Source organism: Cebidichthys violaceus, unplaced genomic scaffold (assembly GCF_023349555.1).
Source record: "Cebidichthys violaceus isolate CVI_PGR_0920_01 unplaced genomic scaffold, fCebVio1.0.p SCAF_97, whole genome shotgun sequence".
Classification (NCBI taxonomy): Eukaryota; Metazoa; Chordata; class Actinopteri; order Perciformes; family Stichaeidae; genus Cebidichthys; species Cebidichthys violaceus.
In genome coordinates, this window is record NW_027176983.1 from 601,552 (window position 1) to 621,602 (window position 20,051).

At 48.8% G+C, this 20,051-nt stretch overlaps 1 protein-coding gene across 2 annotated transcripts in view; it reads right to left on the reverse strand.

Annotated features, from left to right (window-relative positions):
• Positions 1–1,334: 1,334 nt before the first annotated feature.
• LOC137868111 (aryl hydrocarbon receptor-like) overlaps positions 1,335–20,051 on the reverse strand; it is a 21,491-nt gene continuing 2,774 nt past the window's right edge. The window contains exons 2-11 of one of the 2 annotated variants that reach the window (XM_068704639.1): positions 16,910–17,100; positions 7,650–7,753; positions 6,710–6,799; positions 6,474–6,588; positions 6,249–6,376; positions 5,931–6,127; positions 5,701–5,810; positions 5,455–5,596; positions 3,684–5,361; positions 1,335–3,597 (exon numbers count right to left, since the gene is read on the reverse strand). In XM_068704639.1, coding sequence (XP_068560740.1) covers positions 3,520–3,597; positions 3,684–5,361; positions 5,455–5,596; positions 5,701–5,810; positions 5,931–6,127; positions 6,249–6,376; positions 6,474–6,588; positions 6,710–6,799; positions 7,650–7,753; positions 16,910–17,100 — 2,833 coding nt within the window. In that variant the 3' untranslated portion in view covers positions 1,335–3,519. Of the gene's footprint in view, positions 3,601–3,683; positions 5,362–5,454; positions 5,597–5,700; positions 5,811–5,930; positions 6,128–6,248; positions 6,377–6,473; positions 6,589–6,709; positions 6,800–7,649; positions 7,754–16,909; positions 17,101–20,051 lie in introns of both variants that reach the window. The other variant, XM_068704638.1, reaches the window with a different exon arrangement.

A 20,051-nucleotide genomic window follows, 5' to 3' on the forward strand; every position in this document is an offset into this window, starting at 1 on the left:
TTGTAAGTCATCAGATGAACTGTGGCTTGGGGCCCCTGAGGAGGAAAAAAGGGGGCCGGTTATTAATTTACAGCTTTAAAGAATATACAAACTAATAACTTTGGCAAGTTGTTTTTTGCAGTAAAAAAAATAGCATTATTTCATCTCACTCAGTAAAGAAAAACTACATGTAGAATGAATACAGGCCACAAATATTTCTCTTTCTGAATAAAACCACAAACACTTCCTGGTTTGAAAGACTTAAAGTGTTTTTTTAAGATATGTAAGATAAGCTAATGAAGATTCCTTCACATCAGTTGACGATAAGAGAAGGACGTTAGGGGCTTCTACTGATACTGAGCATCAAGAACAAACATGTGTTACTGTAGTACAGATATCATGATGTCTTTATGCATGTTCCTTTGTTGTGCTACAAACGTAAAGTAAAAGTTAATGTCTGACATAGAAGACATTGCATTTAAAAAAAAAAAGATAACCTGAAAGTTATTTAAATAATGTAAATATCAGAAAAAATAAGAAAAAGGATGTCCAAAATCTAAATCTATGTATAATACATGCAATTCAAAACAATATTCTCAGCTAAATTCTAATGAAATTAACTTATAAAAGTATATATTTTAAATTGATTCACTGTTGAATTCAACCTGCTGTCACTCTCAAGCTGATGAACTGGTCTTTTAACACACCTAATGAGTTGATAATGCTTCCCAAATTGAATTAAATGCCTGTTTGAATCAGAATTGTTTGTAAATGTAGATTAATTCAATAAAACATGTAGTCTTTCTGTAGTTTGCAGAGCACAGCTTCCACATCCTGACCGTCAGGTTACCAGATTAAAGCAGGCTGAGTGGAAATAAGCTTTAAAACGTGATTATTTTCGGTGAAAATTACACAATTTTATATTATGATCCGACTGAATGCCGTGTTTGCTCGAGCCAAGAGAAGTTTAACATTTATATATATATATAGGCTACTTATAACCTTATTCATATTGTAATATTGATGGATGTGTGAACCCAGACTCATTCAAAGGTTTCAGGGTCTCTGTTAAACGTTAGTGCTGCTTCCATGAGGCACTGACGGGGGAGCGTGAGCCCTCTGGTGGACAGAGCCAGCATTGCTCTCTACAAAATAATACAAAATAATCTCTCACCAGTGCTGTGAGCTCCCTCTCAAAACCCTCCCCTTTATTTCTATTATATATTTTTTTCATTTTACCGTATTTTGTTTTATTCATCTATTTTATTTACCAACGTATCAGGAAACATAAAAAAAGAAGAAATAAAAACACGTTAGTTGCCCTTTAACATGGATTTTTTTTTTAGAAACAAATGAGCCAACACACATTTTTTTAATCATTGCACACATATTTATGAAAAAGCATTTAACAGTAGACAAAGGCTGGTTATTTGTTCAACATATATTATGATATAGATACTATAACTACTTGGCTAAATATAAGTGGATTATAATGACACTGATTTCTGTCAAAAAAAAAACAGAAATATGGCAAGGCACATGTTAGCATGAACACATCGACGCGGCTGTGAATAACACATTTGGCTCCTGGGTTTGACAGTGGCTACAGTCGTGACACTGTCTGTATTAAAGTTCAATATCAGAGGTGATTGTTTACTGTGTCCTGAGACCTTTTAGGCTAATCTTAGGGTAAAAAACACACTGAGTGATTTCACCACAGTGCAGCAGAAATACGATAAGAGCTGCCATGTTTTCTCCTAACTCAGGTTAATCCAGAACCATTTCTTGTAGTGTCTGAGACAAAAGACCTGGACAGAGGAGCGGATATAACAAGGAGCCACAAACGAAGAGGAGGAACAAAGTTAAAATATGAACCAGAGTGCATGGTTGGAACCTGTTCACTCATCGACGCGAGAAAGCTTACCATCTCTACGGAGACAGGTCACGTTGAGTATCTTCCCTTGTTTCCATTGAGGACGTTTTAGTTTTTCTGTGTGACGGAGAGCCTTGAAATGCACTTTAAGGATAAAAAAACCCTTTTTACTTTACAGTGAACACACTGCCTCCCCCCTACGGACACGGCTTCCCTTATATTAGTGCAGCTCTTGGCCTTAGAAAATAATATGTTACTATACAAGAAGGCACAGAGACATTTACACGAAGACACGGTTTGTTTTTATTAAGCTGCCCACTCGGGGAAAAAAAACCGAAAGGCACGAGGAGGCCATTTGGGATCGCATCCTTTGTGAAGTTGTGCGTTTGATTTATAAAACAAGTCGCATGAAGGCTGCAGGTAAAAAAGGCGTGATAGTGATTTACGTTCTGGGGGGTTTTAAGCACGTCGTCGTCCATTTTGAGGGCAGGTTTTGTTGTATTTTTTTTTTTTTGGGACTGAAGAGCGCCTGAAGGCACCGTCGGTTTTGGTAACTGTTGGGAAGAGGCCCGTGTGCATCGTTCTCACGAGACGGGTTTGTCGGAGCGACCTTTTGAGGAAAAACTCCCTCACTGTTCTGTCTGACGAGGAATAATCAGGGAGACTGTGACTCCGCTGTGACTCATGTCAGACAATCACTGAGCGCTCTGTCGAGATGAGCGCACGGTTACTTCCAGTTTTACTTTAAGCTCCACTACTGAAGATAATAAGGTGCATCTCAAAAAAACCCCACCCTCGAGTACAACGTCTACACCAGCAGCGGTGCATTCGAGAGGACTCAACTGCAGCTGTGCGGTAGTCGTTCCCCGACTGCTCTGCTTCTTTCGCGGTCACTGTCGGCCTTACGTTTCATGGGTTTCATGGGACAAAATCTCTGCAGCGTTTCTCCACAGAGGCACATTCACACCGGCGGTCATGACGTATGTGACCCTCCGTACATCTTGAAGAGTCGAACGCGAGGCTCTTTGGGTGAAACAGACTGTGGTCGCATCGACCACATTTAAGGGTTTCGTTTTTTAAAACACGCACAGATTATTTGATCTGCAGTGACGTCACGGCTGTGCTTTCAGGTCGCTGTCACTTTAAGTGATTTATTGTCACCGTGATGATGACGACATCTTTCAGAAAGGTCATCATCGACATTTAGAATGATTTTATATATATATATATATATATATATATATATAAATGTATAAAAACCAGCATGGTCCGTTTTCTTTTTTCTTATAGTATTTTAGGTATTCATAATTGGGGGATGAGTAATTGTCCCGGGCTGAAAGCGAGGACCCGGCTTCCCTTATAAAGACCTATTTCTTTGGCTGTTTTGGATCTACTTGACCAATCCTCCGAGCTGGCTCAAGCTCCATCCTGGTAAACGCTCCCGTGGCTTCATACTTCATCGTTACTATAGTGTGTCTTCACTGACAACTGACGAGCAACAGCTTGTTTAAAAAGACACAGACTGGACAGAGTATAAACGATATATATATATATATAAAACATTATGACAATGAGGGGGTAAGCATGAGAGTCTGTGGATGAGCGCTGATACAGGCCAACGATACTGAAGTTTTGTCCTCCGGAAGAAATAGCGACCCGGCGTGACTCTACTCCGTCAGGTACACGCCTACGTCCCGAGCAGGAGTGGCAAAAATCCCATTGAGCTCAGCAGAGACTCTTTCATCCTGCTGGAGACAATTACAAAAATTACAGAATTGCCAATAAAGATGTATTTAATCGTTCATTTACGTCTCTTTGCCGATGGGTTCACCTGAGTCTGTCGGTGGCATTCCAGGTAGTGCTGAATGTTGAGCGAGTGCTCCGAGTGGGCGCTCATGCTGGGCGGACTGATGCTGGTCTTCTCCTGGCTGGCGGCGGACGTGCCCACCGCCGACTCCCCTCGGCTCCACTGGAAGTAGCAGGGTCCCTGAGGAGGACTCAGATCCAGGGACGCGTCGGCGCCCCTCAGGCCCGAGGAGCCGGCGAGCGCCTGGACGTCGCCTCCTGCTGGACTGGAAGAAAAGTGCTGGTCGAACATGCAGCTGCTGTGAGCGGACGCCCGGCCGCACGTCAGCCCTCCCGGCTGAGCGTGGTTCAGTCCGCCGCCGCGCGGGAGCGCTTGGCTTTCGGGAGTTTGGCCGTGGCGCGCCGGCGTCGGCTCGTGTCCGTTCTGCACGAGGCCGGCGTGAGGCGGCTTCTGCTGCCGGCTCTGGGGCCACTGCTGGACCTGTTCGAATGAGGGGCTTCCTTGTAGACACGCTGTGGCAAAGGGGACGGGAATAGTGGGTGCGCCGATGGAACCGAAGGCGTCGCAAGGAATCAGGGGGGGCAAAATGTCCATCACGCCGGGCGCGACGCTGTTCGGTTGCCGAGCAGAGCTCTGCAGCAGCTGTACGTTTGGTGCGATTGCGGGAGCCGGGAAGCTGTCTTGAGGACGGCGCAGAAGCTGACCGGGCTGCGTCTGCGAGACCCCCAGAGGACCGCCCACGTGGCCGACAGGTGCCCGCCCACAGGACGGGAAAGGGGCTGAGGCGTCGGGGACGGTGAGCTCTGGGAGCTCTATAGACGGGCTGAAAATGTCCCGGAGCTGCAGCTGTTGAACAGCAGGCAGGTCGGGGGCAGCCTGAGCAACGAGGGGGCCGAGGTGGGAGAGTTTCTGGGTGAACATCTGAGCGGACTCCGCAATCACGGGGCCGCTCACCGCTTCCTGCCGGCGGGCGTAGAGGCCGTTCATCGGAGAGTACGTGCGACCGGGGCTCGGCGCGTCAAACGGCCGCGGCTCTCCGAGTCCGGCCGGGGTGAAGGGGTTCTGCTGGTTGTTGTTGGCCGCTGTGAGGCAGCTGGGATGGCCGGCGTCTCCCTTCTCCTTGAACAAAACGGTGTCGATGAAGTCGAAGATGTCGTTGGTGAGGATGCTGTCCAGGTCGGACTTGACGTTGCTCTGCTGGTCCCCGTCCTGACTTAATCTCTTCAGGGTGTTTTCCCACTCCATCAGCTCCACGTCGCTGACGTCCAGATCCTGCAGAGCCGCGCAAAAGTTCCCGTCTTGAGCCATTTTCTCCAGGTTGTCGATCACGGCCATCACCGAGTGCTTGGCCTCCTCTTTCACGACGACGGCGTCGCCCGACGCGGACGCGTCCCCGCTCTCCCGCCACGCGTCCCCGGCCACGCTGACCAGCGCCTGGCTGTCCATGAACACCTGATCCACGGGCAGAGGGGTGTCCGGCGTCTGCATGTACACCGACTGGTCCTGACTCAGGAAGCAGTCCAGCAAAGAGCCGGGGGTCACGTCCTTATTCATGTCCTCCACGCCGCCGAACATTTTATTGAACTGAAACTGCGCGACGTCCACCGCGGGGCCCGTGTTGTAGAGGACGCCCTCTCCCGTGGTGAAGCTGAAGGGGAGCTGCAGCCTCCTCTGGCGCTGAAACTCCTCGCCCTCCGCGTTGCTGAAACGGACCAAAACGGCACGCGTTACATTACCGACTAAAGGTCATCACCGTAACCAAATCGAGCCCCTTATGAAGGATGAAAAGACTCACACTAAGGCTCTCTGATATGCGATGATGAATTCGGGTCTTCCTCCTTTGTAGATCAGCTTGGCGTTGGACTTCACCCACACCCAGCCACCGGACTTAGTCAGGAGCCTGAACACAGTCAGACCGCTCTCTCCCGTTTTGATCACTGCGACATGAAGACACACAATGAGAGTCCAGTAAAGTAGCAGGAAAACGTGCAGCCAGGGCAGCAATTCCACCAAAATGTGCAAGTCAAAATGGCCGACGTACTGCGGATGTGGTTGTCGGCGCAGTGCATCATGTCGGCCGCGTGGATGAACTGGTAGCCGGAGCCTTTCATACACAGCTCGATCTCTGAGTAGCCCAGGATGATCTTCCCCCTGGAGGGACAACAGAAGACGAACATCAGGTGTTGTTAAACAGACGGCGGGAAAGTGGAGCGTCTACAAGTTTATTTAACTCAATTTAAGAAACGGAGAGAACGGAAGGATGTGTAGCACCTGCTGTCAACGCCCAGGGGTGTGAAGTCCAGCTTGTGCTTGGTTTGAAAGAGCAGCATTTTGGCTCTGATCTCCACGATGGTGGGAGGCTGGACGGGCACGGCGATGGCGAAGAGCGCCAGCTGAGGTTTGTTACAGTTGCCGTTGGTAACCTTCTGGCCGTGGAGGTACTTCAGGCGGCCCTGGAACTTCAGCGCCTGGTTTTGGGGCGAAAGAACACGGAGGAGTTACGGCAAAACATCCGGACACCGAACCGCAGATGTTTTCGGCGTTCCGCCTCCGTGTTTTGACAATCAGAACCAGAAACATGGTACTGACCAGGAAGCCCGAGGAGTTGTCCAGGAGGCAGCGGAAGCGACACACGAAGCTCCTCTCCAGGAAGGACGAGTTCTCCGGGGGGAGCTGCTCGGGACTGTACATCACCGTGCTGCCGACGCTCTGCAACGCTGAGAGCACAACGAGGCAGAGGTTAAACGTGACCGCGGACCCGGAAAAACCCCCCCCCACCCGTTTTACACGTTCTGGTCCACACGCAGGTCTTACCGTCTCCGCCCGCGGCAGCAGACGGGGGGTTCAGGGCAAAGTGGAGCTGCTGTCTGAACAAGGAGCGGTCGTCGGTGTGGATGAGCTCGAACACACTCTGGTGAACCACGTCCGACTGTCAACAGTGGAGAGAACATTTAGACTCAGGATCCTACCGGCGCCGGTTTGACTAATTCAAAACGAGACCGACAGCGTTAAGACGATTCTTTATTGTTCTGTTAAAAGCGTCATCTCACCTGATGAAAGCCCAGGTAGTCCTTGACGGTGGAGGAGACGTAAAACACCGATCCGTCCGACGTGACCACGATCACGAACCCGTTCAACGCCTGCACGGGGAACAGACAGTCAGCCGACACACACACACACACACACACACACACACACACATTCACCATTAAGTTGCGGTCTCTGCTGTTACCAGAGGACAGTAGAGCAGGTTTACAGTAAACCAGAAACTACAGACTGTATGATTGAACTTAAACGTACGTACAGATTAAATCTCATTCTGTCAAAATAAAATCCCGCTGCCTTGTTGATAATCCCAAAATAACTCCCCCAGCTGCCGAGTGTCAAAAGGCCCTTTTGTGTTTCACAATCACAGGCCGGTGTGTTGACGAGGAAGAACAAGAGTGTGACGGTGTGGCTGACAGGCGGGCCTCGGTAAACAAGGCGCAGCAGGGCTCTCGACGAAGTGCTGGTTTTGTCAGGGAGCCGCAGAGCGTGGCCCGGGCTTTTTTGGCAGGAGGCTCCCGAGACGAGCGGCCCCACCTGTCAAAACTTCCTCCGGCGTGGAAAGACCTGGATTAGCTCCACACAACGCGGACTACGGCGCCCAAATAAACAACGGCCGCCCGGGCATTTGTGCACCGGCAAGCCTCGGGACGTTCACTTATTCATCGGACCGTGGGACTTTTTTCATTCTGCGCACAGCAGCAACAACGGTTTAGAGGTTTCTATTGTGTGTGTGTGTGTGTGTGTGTGTGTGTGAGAGGTCGAGTGCTGCTCTCTCCTACAGTCATCTGACCTGGCTTCATGACCACTCTTTAAAATGGTTAGCGATGGAGAACAGGCCTTTCTTTCAGGGATGGGGAATTCCTCTTTCTACATGTCAAATGACATCGAGTTTAGGCAGCTGCTACAGGAGAACAGTCACCATAACTGCAGCTAGCGTCTCACCTGGAGCAGCAGGTCTCCCTCGGAGAAGCCGGAGGTGTCCACGATGTCCCCGCTCTGCCCGTTCACTCCGGAGAACATCAGACTGCTGCTGGAGTTCATAGTGGCTGCAGGAGAAAGGAGACAGGATGGAGGAGGAGGGGTCAGCAGAGGAAACAACACTAGAGGTTCGACCCGAAACACTCGGGCTAAAAGAACTCATTTGTATATTTTATATATATATATATTCTTCTTTTTCTCCCCAGCCACGTTACTGTCACTGCTGATATCACAAATCCACATTTTAGCAACATTGATCAGCTGTGCCAAACCAGGCGGTTTCTCAACCAGACGGGCTGATCAGTCTTTTGTCAGAGCTTCTTATCAGACAGTTCTCCTAAAGCTGAACACTAAGGGTCCGAAATGTGCCTTTGTAATAACTCCACCATCATAAAGGACATGTTATGGCTTTATTTAAGCTGTAAACTATCGCAGCAAAGTTATAAATCTTCTGGTTGACGGATACAAAAGCGCGTCGTATTAAAAGATGTGCAGTCAGGGTTCAAAATGTCACCGAGCAGCTCGGATAATGCTTCTTTTATACGCTTTACTGTGAAACGCATCACATGGCAGCGGCGTGCATCTGGCCTGAAGACTAGGGTTGGGTACCGAAAACCGGTTCCTTTCGGTGCCGAGGCAAATATGCTCATATTTCTGCAAAAGAATTGCTGAAGTTTATTTATATTTATTTAAGTATACTGTAAACTGTTGTTAACAGTTAATATATTGTTCATAGTTTGAAGTTAAAAAAGCTTGAAGCTGTAGTTTGAAGTGTTTTGTATTTATCTATATTTATAGTATACTTCAAACAGTCCATATATTGTTCAATTTGAAGAAAACAAATTGCCTTGGCAATAAAAAAAAAGCCTTTCTTTAATGTCGTCAATCGTCGTTTTGTGTGTTTTTTTTTTAAAGTATCGGTTCAGGCACTGTTTAGCACCGGTATCGTTTTAAAAGTATCGTTTTATCACCGGTACCGGAAAAAAACCCAAACGACACCCATCCCTCCTGAAGACACCGTCCGTAGAGGGCTCCACTGATAAAAAAAGAAAGAAAAAAGAAGCCTTCAGCATGAGGCCCAGAGAGGCCCGTCCACCAATCGCACACGTGACCGGGCTCAAAACCGGTTCGCGGCTCCTGGCACATCGATCGGCATTCAACCTGAGCCAGTTTAGACAACCCACTTCCAGGTGAGGGATTACAGAGAGACGCTTGGCACTTCTCTCGCTTTCTATATCAGGGAGAGTTTTAAATAAAAGAAGGGGCAGGAGTTGCATCACGGCGTCACTCCTCGGCTCCGCTGTTTGCCTTGGCTTCGCGTCGGGCGGAGTGACTCAGCCTTCTCACTGCTCGCCATTGTTCTCCGGGCAGCCCCGCCGTGTCCCGTCATGTTTCAAAACGCTCACAAGAACTCACAAGAGGCGTGCTATTGTTCTGAGAGATGTTGACACGGGGGGGGGGGGGGGGGGGGGAGAATCGTTTTTGCATGTGTATAGTAGAAACGTGCTTCATGCCAGGATACCATGCAAAAAAATATAAATATACAAATCTATGTGATCTGTGGGGATCAGGATGAAGGGGCTATTTATGATCCACATGTTTCCCCCTTTGTTGTGCGTTTTAATGGATTCATGCACTGGAGTCTGCAGGAGACAGGTTCTCTCATTGCTGGAGAACTGATCTGGCAGCTTGCATATCTGCACACACACACACACACACAGACATAACACACACACACACACACACACACACACACACACACACACACACACACTCGGGCCTCTCTTGCATCTGTCCCTGGGGTTTTATTTTTGTAAGCGATAGCCGACAAGAGCGCTTCCCTTATCTGGAGCGCCACTCCAGGAAAGTCCAAGGATACAGCCTCTCCCGACCCGCCCGTCCAGCGCTGTCACGCTAGGAGGGGGGGGGGGGGGGGGGGCCCTGAACGCTCAACCACTTTTCAGGAGAACTCTCTGTGTTAACACAAAACAACACGACCCACACGAGCCCGACAAAGAGAGCTGCAGGTCTGACACACAACTTATCAGCATGAAATCATAGAAGTAACACACACACACACACACACACACACACACACACACACACACACACACACACACACACACACACACAGAGTGAATTATCAGTGCTTCGGTCCAAACACAGATCATGCCACTTTGCCGAGTCCAAAGTTTCTCTCTCTGCTGGGTGATTGCGTGAGTGAGCGGGCCTCTTTATGGCCGCTCTGCTTGTTTTTCATTCCAGACACTCTTCCAGTGGTGGGCTCAATGCTAACAGCTCTGCAGTTGTTCTCCATGCAGCTGCAGAGGGAAGTATGTTCCAGGGAAGACACACACACACACACACACACACACACACACACACACACACACACACACACACACAGTTTTATTACTTACATGCAATGTTATACTTGTAAGGTTTATCCTATAAGATGTGTGCTCATGTTCTGACATTTCCAGAACAGGAATCTGAACGTTGGATGAAGACGGGTTCAATGATGTTGTTTCATTTTGTTGACATATTTAGAGTCAAAGGATTTTTACAGAAATCAGAAAATACTGTCAATAACCCTAAAAAAAACAAAGACTTTTCGCCATGTTTTTTGTAATAAAATGTATAAATGTTTAGTTTTGAAGACTCTACAGGTGAATAGGGTAAAAACAACATAACTAACAGATATCAGCATGAAACTCTTTCCTCGTTCTCTTTCCTTGGGATTTGAACCCATGCACAGCAGCAAGTCTTGTCTGTGATATCTGATAAGTACTAAACAGCGACTCTACGAAACATTTAACAGATGCCCGAAAAGCTCCTTCCAATACTTTAAAAAAAAAAAAAAAAAAAGTGTAACCTGACACCAAGGGGGGGGGGGGGGGGGGGGTCACTTTTCGAGCATCAAAACACGGCCGCTTCCTGTTCCAGAAAGCAAGCCATTATAGGACTGGTTGAGTGCAGAGCGTGCCTTTGATGCAGGATCCACTCTAGGCAAACAGGACCTGTCACTCAGGGAGTCGGGGGGGGCGGGCTTTAACAGGACTCAACGTCTTTTTCGTCGTGCGGTAATTAAGTGAAATCCAAAGAACCGCGAGGAGCAGAGGAGGAGCTTCTTTTTTTTTTTTTTTTTTTTTTTTTAAGAAACGCGATCCAGTCGGACCGCTCGGGGGAAACGAGTTAAAAACAAGTCAGAGTGTGAAGTAGAGACGGGGAAGAATGAAGCACTGGAAAGAGAGAATAAAACACACAGCTCACTCTAGAGGGACTCAAATATTGAGTCTATACTAAAGCAGAAAACCAGCGGTGTGCACAGGGTCTGTCTGAGAGTGCTAGCATGTGTTCTGGAGTCGAAGCTGTGGAGAGGAAAAAAAAAAAAAAAAAAGGGGAAATGTTGTCACGGGTTGGACGTCTGCCAGATCCAGAGAGAGAGTATAAAGCATGCCGGCAACGCATAGGGGAATACTATCTTGATTCGAAAACATTTAGCTCCAGCAGATCCTGTACAGAGATCGGCCGTTCTCACGCGGATGTGCAGGAAAGGGGGGCGGGTTCAACCTCCCATTAGCCCTCTAGGTGAATGTCCCTGTTTACAACAATGACCGTAGGGGAAGGAAACGGCCTCGGCCTTTTCATGATCAGACGAGAATGTCATCGAGGCATGTCGAGGGGGAAAGAAGAGTTATTATAGCTATGGATATGTTCTGTAATTTAACAACAAAAAAGAACAGGAATTTGTTGAAAAAAGGCCTGAATGTTAGTTTAAAACGTTCAGACTCACTGTTGTGATGAACTGTCTTTAGTCCCTGTGTTGTGTTGCAGAGATGTCTACTTGAAACGAGCGCGCTAACCAGCTGTCGCGTAATACCACTCGTGCCTCTAGAGGGCGATAGCGAGTCGAGTCACCGTGAGAGGAAGAAGAAGTAGATCACACTGAAAGCGCAGAATGAAATTGACCGACTCTGAGTTTCATCAGTTTGCTTCCCTTTAGATCGTACGGACGATGCAGTTTTTGTTTTGGAGGTGGTGGCCACTCCTTACACATTGGCCCTTTTTTAAACGCTGCTGTTTCGGGGGGGGGGGGGGGGGGGCATAAGCTCTCTTGAGTGGACCCTGCAGGTTTTTGTAAAAGGCTTTGTGTGCTGCAAAAAACCCTGATTATGTACCATTCAGGACACAATGTGTTTAGCTGGTGGCGGCGGTGGCGGTGGTGGTGGTGGTGGTGGTGGGGGGGGGACTCTGGGTGCATCTGTTCTTTTAATCAACGCACACTTGAGAGCTATTTCGGGGCGGTCTGGGCTCCTGTCATCGGCTTCGGGACCGGGCGCAGACGCAGAAAGAGAAAAACAAAAGCAGAGTGTTCAGGTTGCTGCGATGGGCGCGCCTCGCATATCGCATCGCTGAGATGATTCCGATCTAGTGTTGTGCGGGCGGCCATCGGAGCTCTGAGGGGAGGAGTTTGAAGCCTCCTGCAAGACGTCTAAAGAGCTCTTGGACGTTGAAGCTGTCGGAAATATATGCAAATCGCATTAAAAGCTAATTTACGCTCCTGGGTGAAAATATTTATATCATCAAATTCCTTCCCGAAACCCTGAAAGATTGTAATGAATTATAAATGAAATAATGCGTCTTCTGTGTTTCTGATGCCCCCCCCCACCCCCCTCCTCCCCCAACCAAACTGTGAGTGGGGAAGACGGCCCATAAACAAACACGAGCACTTTTTTTTGGAAGACTCTAAATGTCACAGAAAGCCTTGGTGGGCGAGCTCGGCTCCGGAGCCAACATCGAAAAACCAGGAAGAGAAAAAAAGAAAAAGCAGTCTGGGTACAACGAGTGATGTAGCGCTGTGGTTTCTAGAGCCGGAGAGACGGAGAACAAACCTTCCAGAGAATGGAAATTGGGGGAAAAAAAATAAAAAATGAAAACATGATTAAATCTGTCTCCCAGCGGTTGCTTGCATTCTCACGACATACTGAAAGGCGAGTCATGAATCCAGAGCCAACAGGCGACTCCTTGTCAGCCCAGTGAGACGGCCTCCTCTCGCATGGCATCGCACCGAGATGACGGGTGAACCGCGTCCAGGTTTTAAGTGCATCAGTAGAACACGCGTACTTTTGAGCCCACCGGGATTCAATAACCAACAAGACCGGGCTTCTACCGTCCACTGCAGACCTTCTCCGGGACCTAAAGATGCGGTCCTCCTCACCCCCCCCCCCCCTTTCTTCCTTCCGTTACACTCGTGTCATGTGGATGGTGGATGGGTTTGTTCGGACATGGTTCAGATATCCCAAATACCAAATTACATCAAATTATAGCGCATAGATACGGGATTACCACATCAACCGTGATTGCTCACAGGCCCTGGATGTTTTCAATGGAACTTGGAGAGCGAATGCACATTTTTCGGCAGCAGCGAGCCACAAAAGCCTTTCAAAAATATCCAGCGCTGCCTCATAAAGTCACGCTATGAAGGCCGGCCGGTCCAGTTTTCTTGAAGAAAAAGAAAGAAGAAGAAGAAGAAGAAAAAAAAAGATCTGCCATTTTTAAGGCAGCCATAAATAGCTTGTTTCATTATCGGGTCCTTAAATCTCACTCGTGTCCCCTGAGATTGTTTGATGTTTTGTTCTTTTCTTTTTACCTAACGATTTATGAGATCATTATCTAAACTTCCAGGCATGTCCTGGCTTGAACAGCCATCCCAGGCCCGGTTGAGACCGGGATTAACCCGGAGAGGCAACCGCGGTCCGATCTTCATTTCGACGAGCAGCAAAGAGTCTGTTTAAAACGTTGTGCGCATTCATCTTGTCCAACTTTGATACGACTGAAAGTGGAGCAGAGTTAAGAGAGAACATTTCATGCTCTTTTCCAGGTTCGTACTTGTATTCTGGGTTCCCACAGGAACGTGTTTACATGCTTTAATTAAAGTCCTGAATGCCTCCGATACAGCCTAAAATGTGTCCGTCTACGCAGCGGTCAGATAACACATCTTCACATTATTTATGCTACACAGGAACACCACCGCCGATCCGTACATCCTGCCTACTGAGCGTGTGCAAACTATGCAGTGAAGCATTCTCGTGCGCCCTACTTCCTCCCTGATAACGCGACATTGTGAACAACAAATCTGTGTTGAAATCTGCGGGAGGAGAGCTAAGCTAACGTTAGATGTTAGCAGCCGGTGGGCGGCACAGCTAGCTAGCTAAATAACGCAGCTAGCAGCTAACAGCTAGCAGCTAACGTGCACAGGTTGCACTGAGTTACATTATGAAGCTCTCTTCAGTGACAATAAAATGTTTGTTTTTTTTAAACTTTGAACAGCAGCGAGCGAGTCCGTTAGCGCGTTAGCAGAGCAGCTGTAGCGCCAACGGTTCTGCGCACGTGTTTCAGCTACGGCCGCGCTTACAGGCGCACGACTTATTTGCGACGTCTCAAGAGGAGCCGCGACAAAGACACAATAAGTGATTTGTAAACGAAGCGATCCGAGTGTCTGAGAAATCAACACCCAGTGTTGGAATAAACCAGAAACCCGATCTACTGACGACGACATCAGAGCCGTCTCGATGACAGCAGACAGACGTGATGCTGCAACCCAATATCCCCCCCCTCATAATGAACGACACATTCTTTTGTGTTTTTGGCTTCCACTGTGCACTTGTCAAACAGCTGTGTCTCTCACACACACACACACACACACACACACACACACACACACACACACACACACACACACACACAGTTGGCGTGGCTGACGCTGCATGTCTGCAGGCTGTCTATGAGAAGGCGTTTGACGCCGGTGAAAGCGTTCAGGGGGGCTGTTCTGTTTTAATCCGCACCCTGACGCCTCCTCCCCGCAGCAGACAGGCGTCTCACCCGGCGCTGGACCTGTTCATACGGGTCGACTGTCCCGGGTTCGTCCGTTAGCAGAGACTCCAGTCTCGCTGGGGAGCGCGCTCGCTGCAATTTTACCGCTAAACCGTAGAATTATGTACAATTGCTTAACATAATTACAAGGTAGGTGTGCTCTTTCTCTTGTTCTCTTATCACCCGCACATGGACGCCCGTCCCTCTCTAGACTTTCTTCTGATATCGGTGACAACGGGGCCGATCTATAGAGAGGCCCAAGTCCCTCCCCTTCCAGTGGTACACAGAAAAGGGGCGGGACTTTGGCCTCTCCATTCAATTCAAGTCTACATTTACTAATTCTATTTTTTACTGTATACATTATGTACCGCAAATTTAATTCCCATTTTAGTTTTGACCAGTTTGTCTCACGCGCTTCCCGTTCTTCCAGCTAACTCGTCTTTCTCCTCTCAGAAAACAATGCATGTCTTGAAGTAGAGAGAACCGTAAGCGCTGAAACAGAATGCACAGTAAGCTTCTTTTAAAAACGACAGGATCGGATGCATCAAAACCAGCACGATGCCTCCACGCCCATATTTGCATCAGAGTTTATAGAGTGTCAACCGTCAAGCCCACTTGTTTTCTTTCACACTGGCGTCATTTGAATTGATAGGGGCGTAAACTGCAACACAAACCGATCTTTAGACATTAGATTCTCTCTTAATTCTCACTTTCTTTTTTTTTTACCGTCTGGCACTATGAATACGCACGAGGTGCACACATTCTCCCGTTTACGCATCAACGAAACATCTGGCCCCGGTCGTTTTGATACGGCTCCACCGACGCTCCACATGTGCCGTCTGTCCGCTCATTAATACAGGCGAGGAAAACCCACGTTGAACCTGCCTCGCATGGAAAACTCGGTTTGTATATTTAGACGCCGACTTGACTTGATGAAACCCATACTGCACTTTGATCGACGTAGACGTCACAGTCGTGTTCCCCGGTCTACACCGGCTGCCAGTAGACAAACAGATGTGCACAATGACCTGGAGCAGGTCATCAAAGTCCACAGAGTTTACAGAAGCTGCCGTCTGAAAGGACTACACCACGGCGGGTTCAGCCCACCGAGCAAAGAAAAGTAGGCGAGAGGTTGTGAGGAACACTCAGCGCTGGAATGTCACCGGCGTGACGACGACGACTCGTCCACTCGTCCCGGATGTTCACGCTGCTAATTACAGTCTGCGGCTACACATGCTTAACATGGGCTGTTTTAGGTTTTCCTTTTTGTTACGTTCATCTTGTCACGGGGTTAACATCGCATGTAATAACAGGTTAAACACATCACAGACAGACGACTGCTATAACGTACTGGCACATAAATAAAGACTACAAAAGATGTCTAATCCTGATAATATCACGGCGACATTCTGTGCACATTTAGTCCACTGCTAGGTCCGGGTGTCGGTACTTGATACCTTTTAAGGTATCGACCCAGATAACCCAGCATCCAGCAGTATCGAAACTCAATCGGTTTTGTGCCTCGATCGAAGAACGCTTCAGCCAATCGCTGCGAGCGTTCTTCGATTTAACGCGACCGCGCTAACAGCGCTAACGCCGACAACAGCGCCGAGTGAGTTTTGGTCTAGCGGTGTTAAAAAACTGTGGGGATCCAAAGGGCGGTCCAGCGGGACGGCGGTATCAGCGGTGAACACTAAGCTTGTGCTCTGACTCTACGCAATGGAACGGGTCTCGTGATAGCGGGTCTTGTGATAGCGGGTCTCGTGATAGCGGGACTCGTGATCCAGCCCTAGCCACCACTCCAACGAGCTGGACGCTAAATCCAAGATTCAGCCGGGTTTTTGTTGCTACTACCAGACAGCACAGGCAGAACAATGGACAGGAAATGCACCAAAAAAAAAAAGCAACCGAGACGAGACACAGATATTCTGCTCAGCGGAGCCCCGAGGCGACCGGGCAACTTCCTCCAGGAGCCCGTCTGCCAACACCTCGGCTAACGTGTGTGCTTGAATCGTCTGCGGGTGGCGGACATATTATCTGCGTGACTCATCGCGTAATTGGACTCATCGTTCAAAGCCAGGGCGCCTGCAAGTTTAATGAACTTACAGTGTGGATGTGAATCTTAAGGCAAACAATAGAATACTTTTTTTTTTTTGTAACAGCGGCTATTGTAAGTGTCGCTAACAGAGAGGGTGGGGTGAGGTTACAAGTATCGAGGATGTGTTGTTTCCTAAAACCAGATTCCTGCGTGCTTCGCATTCCTGGCCTCGAGCTGTCAAACGCGCCGCCGCCGGTGCATCCGCAAAAACTCCAGAAAACCAGCTGCCAGCTCCCGACCGGATCCTCACCTTTGAAGTAGCTCTTGACCCTCAGGTAACCCACGCTGAGGCGGAGCACCGACAGCTTGTCCAGGCGAGAGCGCACCTCCCCCAAGAAGGGCAGGAGGTCGGTGAGCCGGTCCAGCTCGCCGTTCAGCCGATCCCGGTGGCGCTTTGAAGGGTTGGACTTGACGACGTCATTGCTCTCGGAGGTCTTCTTCCTGTGGGGGAAAAAAACAACACACACACAGGGTCGGTTATCGAAGGCCCAAAGGAGAAAGCCCCGCGATCGAGATTGTGAATCGGGACTGATTCACTTCAGGCCTGGTTAACCGGCTCTGCCTGAGCATGCCGTCTGTTGTGACACATTCCACGGCAGGCATGAGCCATTTTAGCTCTCAGCAGGCAGCTTTGAACCTACTATTAAAACACGCAGCCATGATTGTGACTCAGAAACCGTGCGGATCAGGTGAGTCAGCAGGACACCAGCTCCTGATGAGCGTTAGATAGAGGAACCAGGTCTTTGGCTGCAGAATGAATTACTCCAGATCCTCGTTTAGCTTGGAAATGAGGATCTGGAGTTTGGTTGGTTGGCTGACGGCTTTAACCGCGGTGCCACAAGCTCAGGAAAATCAACGATTGTTCCGGAAAAATACAAAAGGAAAAGAAACCTTTTTATTGACACGTTACGGAATAAAAGTACTCGTCACACTCGAGTACGTGGATGTTTTCTGACATCAACGTATTGCTGTTCAGCATTAAACAATAAAAACCGGCCTCTTAAACCGTGCTACTGGTGGACTATCTGCGGTTAAAACAACGCCGTCAGCACAACACATCCAGTCCACTTTCTGTCTCCTCCAACAGTGTGTGTGTGTGTGTGTGTGTGTGTTCCTCGAGGACACACTCCTCAGCTCACAATGAATTACACAACAGACACCACAATAGAAGACATGGAAGTCACTGCGTTCACTGCGTATTATACGTCGCTCTGACAGAACCTCCGCTTCCCCCCCCCCCCTTTTTGTGAGACCACCCAACGCTGGCTGGAGATACATGTCATTACTCACAAACCAGACACACATGCTGCACCGGCAGCGAGCCCAAAGTGTGAGCGAGAGCCCCCCCCCCCCCCCCCCCCGCACACCTGCTGGAGGAAAACACTCAAGATATGGAAGCTCACTCCTGCCGGGAAAAGAGAAAACAGGGTGAAGAAGTCCGATGAGTAGCGACTCAAAATGTGTCTCTCATGATGTATTCTCCATCATTTTTTGGAACATTTATTCGAGACGCTCGCGTCCTTAAATGGGTGGGAAAGCGTAGCCGTCTGCTCGCCGGGAGTCAGCCGGGGTAACGAGGTTATTTACCGATGAGGCGTTAATAAAGCGCGAGCCGATCCGCTGCTCAGCTTAACCAAAGTTTAATGAACTAATCCCGACGAGCGCCAAGCCCTCCGCCGCAAACGTGTCTTTAACGCACAAAGGCTTCTCTGTGAGAGACGTTAACGGTGCCAATCATCGGGGGTTAATTGACTTAATTGCAAACTGTTTGCCGTCATTTTATGGTCAGACTAAACATTGACTAGGCCTGGTGAGAGGGCGGAAGAGTCCCCGAGCAGCTGGGTGTGAAGTGTGTGCTGACACTGGACACGCGCTACAAATGTCCTTGATACGATTGCATTAACAGATGAGATATGAACGTATCAATGTGCAGAGTTGTCTGGTTCCTGTTCTGACTGGAGCCACAATTCAAATACAAACAATGCAACAAATATGTTAAAAAAAAAAAGGTTTGTTGCCACCGATGGCAACCGAGAGGCCACAAATCGGTTGCCAATTTTCTCAAGCCCTTGCCGTCGAGCCCTGGTATAAAACAAGAAGCACCGCCGCGTATACGTGGTGCATTATGGGTAACTCTCAAGACACGAGGCTCAGTCCTCGATAAGTCAGAGGTCCTTATTAGGCGGGAGTTTATCAACGGGAGCCAATCAGCGATCGTATCGGCCCGGCACCAAACCCAATCAAATGAAAAGCCTTGGTTCCGGCTCTTGAAAAAGCCCCTCCGCACGTCTCCGGGTCTCTTTCCACCGAAGCGTATCTGCCGGATTTTTTTTCCTTTCTCTTTACCGAAACGTTTGGTTAATGATAGGCTGTAAAACGTCCTCCTGTGCCACTGAAAGGGGGGGGGGGGGGGGCTGAACTTGATTGCTGGCTTCAGACCTGAGCTCTACCCTCTCTACAAACGGAGTCGGGCTGATCTCACTCCCGAGAAATGCCGAGCGGAGACAAAAGCCAGCATTCAGAACCTACCTCCCCCCCCCCCCCCCCCCCCCCCCCTCCACCTTGATTTGCTTATGGGTCACGGGGGTTGAAGCGGCAGACGTCGAGACGTCCGTTCGTAGGTAATAAGCAGATTGTTTTACCTCGTCGCTCGGGTTTCTACCTATTTCAAGAGAGGTCTGAACCCGGTCACCCTGTCGGCTCGCGTCGCACTCGGCCGTAACGACGCTGACACACATTCGCCCGGCAAGATCCAGAGCGATGACCTCAGCAAGCTCTAAAAGAAGGAGGGAGGGGGGGGGGGGGGGGGGGAAGCACGCTTCGCTTTCCTTTACACAGAAAAAAAGAACCAGACTTTCAAATGTGGAAGTAGGATCGTTTACCAACAGCAGGCCGTGGCCTACAAAGAGCCGTCCAGACAGAGGGGCGGAGCTAAAAAAAAAAAAAATAACTTATGCCGCACGGAAATAGTACAAATGAAGGGTTACTGCAGTGAAAGCACTTCTATTTAAGAACATCCTGCAGTCAATCCAAACTTGAGCTTTTCTGGTACTTCATCACTGCATCCAGTGCAGAGGCAACACTCACAGAGCAACGTACGCAACGTTTGATTTGAAGCGTTGTTGCAATGCGGACACACAACTGGAGAAATTGGATGCAGAAGTTTCACAACCACCGTTCCTTCTGAGGCTCACTGGCTGCAGGTCAGGTTTGCACCAAAACTGTTTTTGTTTCTTTTTCTTCTTCTTCTTCTTCTTGGGCTGGAACTGGTTTGGCCAGAGTAAAGCACTCTGGGAAAGAGCCGGTTTCTTTTTGTCCCAATGGGGAGGGGGGGGGGGCGTGCTTCTTATTGTCACGCATTGCAAAGTGGTTTTTTTTTTAAAAAGAAAATA